Source organism: Hypomesus nipponensis, chromosome 4, assembly GCF_054491055.1.
Source record: "Hypomesus nipponensis isolate SF chromosome 4, ASM5449105v1, whole genome shotgun sequence".
NCBI classification, from domain to species: Eukaryota; Metazoa; Chordata; class Actinopteri; order Osmeriformes; family Osmeridae; genus Hypomesus; species Hypomesus nipponensis.
In genome coordinates this window covers 8,650,566-8,657,600 of record NC_140364.1, presented here as the reverse complement: position 1 = coordinate 8,657,600, position 7,035 = coordinate 8,650,566, and the positions used below count along the sequence as shown (strand labels likewise).

Genomic DNA, 7,035 nt, shown 5'->3' with positions numbered 1-7,035 from the left:
TGGGAAATGTAGAACCAGCATTCTGATTTATTTTCTTTCGACCTGTCATGAAGAATCTGTTGGACTGAATAGTTGATTAATATTCTTTTGGTTGTCAGGTTTTTAAGGTAAGATCCTACATTACCACTTGACTCTGTCTCTGTCTTCCTTCCCCTTCATTCTCTCTCTCCTACTCTCTCTCTCTCTTTTTCCCTCCCTCTTCCCCTCCAGGACGGCAATGGTTATCCTCTGAGAAGGACGACAGCTAGCTGCTCCTCACTCACCCAGGGAACTAGCAGAGAGAACGAGGGTGAAGAGAGAGAGAAAGAAGGCATACGAATTAAGGGTGAAGAGAAGTGAAGAAGGAAAGAGAGATATAGGGAGAGAGAGAGAGAGAGAGAGAGAGAGAGAGGGAGAGAGGGAGAGAGCCAGTCGATGGATGCAGATTGGAGAGAGGGGATCCCACCACTTTCTCCACTGACGAGGAACAGCTAGCTACAGACGAAAAGCATGGAGGCGAAAGGCAGACACATGCCCCCAGGTAATGAACGCCAAACACGCACACATACACACACTCACAAACACATGCACAAGCATGAGATGCACACACACACATAATAATACAACAAAAAGTAACTAACCATACACACACACTCAAACAAAGGCATGCTTGAACGGATGTGCCTCTGAGCCTTGAAAATAATGGTTGTCGATTCATGTTGTGGTAGCTAAGCTTGTGATTCCACAACACATACTGTACTTTGGACTCAGGTGCTGTACCTGTTCTTGGTTGTAAATACTAAGGATATCTTCTACAGTAGGAGTCCTTCCCTGTGGGGTGTGACTTCCCTCCAGGTTGTTTTAGAGGCCCAGGTCAAGACTAGGTCAGCATAGCAACGCCACAGGAACAGAGCATCCTGGTACTGCTGTTGCCTTGGAAACAGCCAGTAGACCTAGCAGTTTTCATTCACTCCGGATGCCAGCTTTTCATGTTTTCCAAACTCCAGCATCCGGCCTCTGTCATGCAGTGACAGCTCCCCAACTCCCCTCCCCCCCCCACTTGTTTGGTACTTCCTCCTCCTCTCGCCTCCTCCCCTCTCCCCAGCCATGGTGTGGTGCGAGCGGGGGATCCAGGTTCTGCTCACAACCATGGGGGCCTTCGCAGCCTTCGCCCTGATGACTGTGGCCATCGGCACCGACTACTGGCTCTACGCCCGGGCATTCATCTGCAACAGCACGGCCAACTCGTCTCAGGAAGACCCCAACAATAAGGACAAGAAAGACCCCGGCGCGCTCACACACTCTGGCCTCTGGAGGATCTGCTGCCTGGAAGGTTCGTTACACCAGACACCGGGGATGGTGGAGTGTGTGCGAGTGTGTGTCTTTGTGTGTGCTTAAGCGAGTACCTACATGTCCACATGCATGCGTCATCCCGCGTGAGTATTCGGACGACGCTTGATGAGCTACGTGAGCATGAACGCCCCAGACTCACGCACACGCACACACAATCACACACGGAGACACATTAGAGTGGACAGCACTGCTTTTCACAGATGCCGAGCCATGAGACTGTTTCTCTCTGCCAGGTTGCGTTCAGTAGGACACCTTGGGTAATGTCAGGGAGGACAGACAGGAGAGAGATGAGTCAGTCCGCGTTGCTTTTCCATTTGCCCACCTGAAAAAGAGGCAGACAGCTTCAACAAGGGACACCACACACACGTACATGCACGCACACACACCACACACGCACAGACGTACCGCCATTTTATATAATGCAGTGTTTTAGACAGGTGCTGGTTCAGCAAGCAAACCCATGATTATGGTGTGCCACAGAACAGGATCATTACTGTGTTGATGCTGCTGTTGTCTCCCGGAGACAGAAAATGGCTTTTTCCTCAATGGCAGGTTCTACTGTAATGACATGGTGGCAGTATGCTAGAACTGTTCAAACCAACTTCATTGAATTGGGCTCTCTCTCTCTGTGATACCCCCCCCCCCCAAAAAAAAAAAAAAACTAAACTAAATTGTGGCACTCGTTCTCCATCCTCCCATCTCTCTGTCTCCCCCCCTCTTATGTCTCCATCCTTCTGTCCCTCCTTTGCTATCTCTCTCTCTCTCTCTCACTCAGGGCTGAAAAGCGGAGTGTGTTCTCAGATCAATCATTTCCCCGATGATGCAGACTACGACCAGGATGCTGCTGAGTACCTGCTGCGTGAGTGAAGAAAAGAGGGATGGAGGGAGAGCGGGGTGAAAGGGAGGATGGGAGAGAGGGATGGAGGGGGATGGAAGGAGAGAGGGATGGAGGTAGAGGGGAATAGAGGGAGATACAAAAGAGAGAGATGAGCAAAAGTACCCTGCTGGTAAAATAAACGTTACGTAAAGAGTTTAGGACAGACTAGGAGAGGAATGAGAATGAGATGGAGCGACAGAGATACAGAAAAGAGGGGGATGGAGAGATGGAGGGGATGAGGGGAGGTGGGCGATTGTCAACACCACTGATTTTGGATTGAAGTGCGAAGGCTGAAGAGGAACATTGAAGGGCCAGGTGCATTCTGGGTGTGGAGTCTGGGGGCGGCCGCACCGTGCTCCTTTCAACAGAGCTGTGGAAACAAACCTTCAGAAAAAAAACACGACTGCATCTTGGCATGGGGCTTGAAAATGTCTTAGACGCCATTTTGACAGAGAGAGAGGAACCAGTTGTACTCGCGATGGTCATGATCAAGCGCCTCTTGTCATGTCTTGCCCATGAGAGGGCTGGGATGATTTATGAGAGCTAAGAGTTGACAATGCATTTATGCAATGTGTTATGTGTCATCCACTTCAGACATGTTCAGATGTAATTTTCCTACTGAGTATTTCTGCTTCAGGCCATTTATACCACATCCTAGCCATGTAAAACAATCCCTTTGATACAGTGTCTGTCTGTATACTCAGTATGAGATTTCATTTATCATGATTACATTTGAAATTGTACAGGATATATTCAAATAGACAAGGTCATAGGTAGATATGTATCAAGGGTGGCCATAGATAACTGCTATATAAAATGCCACAGTTTTCTAAATGGGACTACTGTACTAGTAGCCAGACCCTAATGAGGGTCACTTTTACATATTTCAGGAATCTCTTGAATCTTAGTTTAAATTTCAGAACTGCAGAGCATCTTTAGACCTTTTATAGAGTATCATAGCAGGATCCTTTTCATAGAAGAGTCAAAGAGATCATTTAACGTGTCTACCTGCAACTCAGTAGTGTTTAACTTCTTCTTTTTTCTGTTCAGGTGTAGTTCGGGCCTCTAGCATCTTCCCCATCCTGAGCGCCATCCTGCTCTTGCTGGGCGGGGTGTGTGTTGCTTCCAGCAGCTTCTATAAAAGCAAGAGGAACATCATTTTGGGAGGGGGAATCCTGTTTGTGGCAGCAGGTACTAGTCTGGACAGTGTGCTTTTTTTCTCCTCTTATGCTTGTTCCGCTTTTATATATAAGCTACAGCCAAAGCTCTACCTCCCCTCAAGCTCTTGAACTCCTTATTCCTTTATTCTTCATCCTTTGATTGAATCACCTTCTCACTCACTGTTGTCTCTTTACCTTTGCCTTTTTAATTACCTTATCCTCCCTTCCGGCCCCCTCCAGGTCTAAGTAACATAATCGGTGTGATTGTGTACATCTCGGCCGCACTAAGCGACATCTCCCCTAAGAAGGACGAGGATAAGAAGTGGCACTACTCATACGGCTGGTCTTTCTACTTTGGCGGCTTGTCCTTCATCCTGGCTGAGATGGTGGGCGTTCTCGCCGTGAACATCTACATTGAGAAGAACAAGGAGCTGCGCTGTCGCTCTCGTACCGACCTCTTCAAGACCACGACTCACGCCATGCTCCGCCTCCCCAGCTACCGTTTCCGCCGGCGTTCTCGCTCCAGTTCGCACTCCACCGACCCACCCCGCTCTTGCGACGCCTCACCGTTAGGGGGCGCCAAGAGCTTCACCCTGCCGCCCTCTGCCCCGCCATTCTCCGTGGCCACCCTGCCCAACCCCCACCACACCAGCGGCGGAGGAGGGGGGGATATCTCCATGTACACGCTGACCAGGGACTCCAAGCTGGGGAGTCTGGGAGGAGGAGGTCCCCCTCTGTACGGGACGGTGGATCGGGCCACGCTCTACCAGTTGCACAACTACTTCCCAAAAGATGGTGGCGCGGACAGTGGAGGAGGAGTGATGATGAGCGGCACCCTGCCGTCCCTCTCCAAGTCCAACCTTGCTGCCTCGGCCCAGAATGCACCTGTGTCTGCCGCGCCGTTGAATACCTCAACCTCCTCAGGCTCCGCCCCCTCTCAGCCGCCCACCGCGACCATGGAGCGTGACAGAGGCATGGCCACGCTCGATAGGTTGACGGCCAAGCGTGACAGAGATAGCAACTCTGACACGTTGAACAGGAGAACCACGCCAGTGTGAACCTCGGATAGAGAGAGTGTGGAGGGGGAAGAGGAGGAGGAGAAAGGCCGACATGGTGGCATGCTAAGCTAAAGCTAACACTTAACAGCTAATCGCATTGTGAAGCCTTCGTATTGCTGCCATAACGATTTAATACGGTGATACAAGCAGTCATAACAACTAGTGTATGCTCATGACAACTGCCTTAACCTGGTCATGACCCACACTATGGCTTTCAGTGCCTAGTTACTTAGTTACCTATTTAACCAATTAGCTAGTTAGCTTGTAGCCATAGCTATCTCCTACACAGTTAAATGCCATATTAGTGATGTACAGTACCTGCCTATGTAATGCTTTTGTTGTTATGACTGCTTCTGACATCCATCTTGCTGAAGGCTGTACGATTACGTCTGTAAAGTGTTACCAAAAAGGGCTGTAGAGTAGGTAAAGTGGTCTTGGAAGGAATGAGGGGATAAGGGGATGAGGGGGAGGATGGAAGAAGTTTGAAGTGCAAGCCTCTTTCTTTCGATCCATCTCTATTTCACTCTATTTATCCTATTCTACAGACTAGAATAATAAATGTATAATTAACAATATTATTGAGTATTAGATAATTTTTCAAACAAACATAATGTCTGTGGTGGTGATCTTTGGGTTGTCTTTCATTCCGAGTGCTTGATCATCGGTTACACAATATTGTAACTTTCTCTTGACTATTACCAACGTTGCTGTTGTTTTTAACTTATTGTAGTAAACGTTATTGCAGGGTAAAATTTGTACATTTTAGAAATATGATTTTTTGTATTTTTCTATTCTTTTGAAGTTGAGGATTTCAATTGTTTTTGTTCACTCCAAATCTAATGGTATCATGTCAAAAGCATGTGCACCGATGTGAGTGTGATGTTGAGAATACTTATTATTAATATTATCACATACTGTTATCACCAATTTACTTTTTGCTGGCTATTGATTTGATTGATATAACCAACGTAGCCTACTCAGTGTTTTCTATGGTTTCTGACCACTAGTGTATTAGACAATAGAATTTATATAAATCCATTTATTTTCGTGATGGTATACGTAGGTATCCTTAATGTTATTGTTTCCGGTTGGTACTGCGTGCCATTTGTGTGGGCAGGGAGGGCTGAGTGAGCCAGTGAACCTCTGACAGCAGAAGGATCCTGACACTCACCCCATGTCTCCACGCTGTTTCTCACGTGAGAGGAGGACATTTACAATGGGGAAGCAATACAATATTCTGAACCTCACTGAGAGAAGAACAATACATATAAGAAATAAAGATGATTATATATGAACATACTTTGTGTTGACTGTGTCATTAAACACTTGCACAGGGCATACAGAATTGTGACAGAGTACATTTGGGTGGGTAATCTCAAACTTTATTTGTAGTGGCAACCCGATTACAGTTGACATAACTGGGACAAGCTAACATCGGCTTGTAACCCCCTGCCAAGTGATTATGTAATTAAAAATAGCTATTTCCAATTTCAAAGCTATTTCCATTCTCCTGATGGTCCCGAGTGATGGGCCAGTAGCAGTGTACTGTGGGACACTCGAACTACGGGTGCTACAGAATATAGAGCAGAGAATATAGAAACATTTTCAGGTGTTGTTTGGAATCCTAAATGTTTTAAACATAACCTTATAGACGTCTAACAGATTCTAATTGCTTTCTGTCTTTCTCTCCTAAAAAAAGATTTGCGTGTACAATAGGTCAGAGTTCACAGTCGGTTGTCTTGGGATGTTAAGCTCAGGACGAACCTGCACTAGCAGAGAAGGAAGGGAACAGAACCCTGCAGGGTTCCATTACATCACAAGTTCCAGAACACCATATAGATCCAGTAATTAAGACAATAACATCTTAATAAGCCCAAATCTCCCCTCCACTGGGAGAATGTGCAGAGGACAGGGCCACTCTGAACCCAGGGGAAATATGGAAGCCTCTCATCTCATTAAAGCTCGTCTGCAGGAAGAGGTCTGAGGCGAAGGTCGAGCCAACCTGGATCTAGCGTGATGTGTGATTGAGTTTGGAGTTTTAATTAGCCAGCTCTCTGTGGGGGGGCCTAGGTGCTGCGGAGTCTCCCTGTCCCGATAAACACCCCAGAAGGGAGCTAGTTCAGATGGCTTGGGAATGGAGGAACCAGACAGGAAGAGACTGTGACATGAGGGGATGGGGACAGCTGCTGACCCAGGGTGCCATGACAACAAGGTGAGTTATGAGGTGGTCGGGTCAGGCCTCTTGTATTTTGGTAATGTCAGAAGGGGCCCTTTCCTCCTATTACGTCTGATGTACGCCGAGCCACACACACATACACACACGTATCTTAGATGGTCTAATAGCCATTTTCTCATACACACACACACACTCACACACACGTTTGAGATGCCCATTCACATACACACTTGAACACACTAAACTGAGCGTGTCCATTTCAAAACGATTAGACAGCTAAATATACAGAGTGGGCTGGGTGTCCAGTATCTGGCGACAGAGCTTCGTGTTTCGTCTGCATCCAAACTGGACGGGTGTGTGTGTGGGGGGGGGGGGGGGGGCTATGTGTATGGGTGGCTACAGAATGAGGACAGGGGTTAACACACCGGAGAT

At 47.4% G+C, this 7,035-nt stretch overlaps 1 protein-coding gene across 2 annotated transcripts; it reads left to right on the top strand.

Annotated features, from left to right (window-relative positions):
- Window positions 1-489: 489 nt before the first annotated feature.
- cacng8a (calcium channel, voltage-dependent, gamma subunit 8a) lies at window positions 490-4,559 on the top strand. 2 transcript variants are annotated; one of them, XM_084695516.1, is made up of 5 exons: window positions 490-520; window positions 1,085-1,312; window positions 2,108-2,191; window positions 3,260-3,400; window positions 3,610-4,559. In XM_084695516.1, the coding sequence occupies exons 1-5, from the start codon at window positions 490-492 to the stop codon at window positions 4,425-4,427; spliced, it is 1,302 nt and encodes a 433-aa protein (XP_084551642.1). In that variant the 3' UTR covers window positions 4,428-4,559. The 2 variants fall into 2 exon arrangements, with proteins under 2 accessions (XP_084551642.1, XP_084551641.1); XM_084695515.1 differs by having other exon boundaries at window positions 490-523; window positions 1,061-1,312.
- The last annotated feature ends 2,476 nt before the right edge of the window (window positions 4,560-7,035 follow it).

Coding starts and splice junctions, on each gene's coding strand:
- cacng8a (XM_084695515.1), top strand. CDS start 490: ATGGAGGCGAAAGGCAGACACATGCCCCCAGGTA. Junction 524..1,060: donor CAGACACATGCCCCCAGGTA/ATGAACGCCAAA, acceptor ACTTCCTCCTCC/TCTCGCCTCCTCCCCTCTCC. Junction 2,192..3,259: donor TGCTGCTGAGTACCTGCTGC/GTGAGTGAAGAA, acceptor TTTTCTGTTCAG/GTGTAGTTCGGGCCTCTAGC.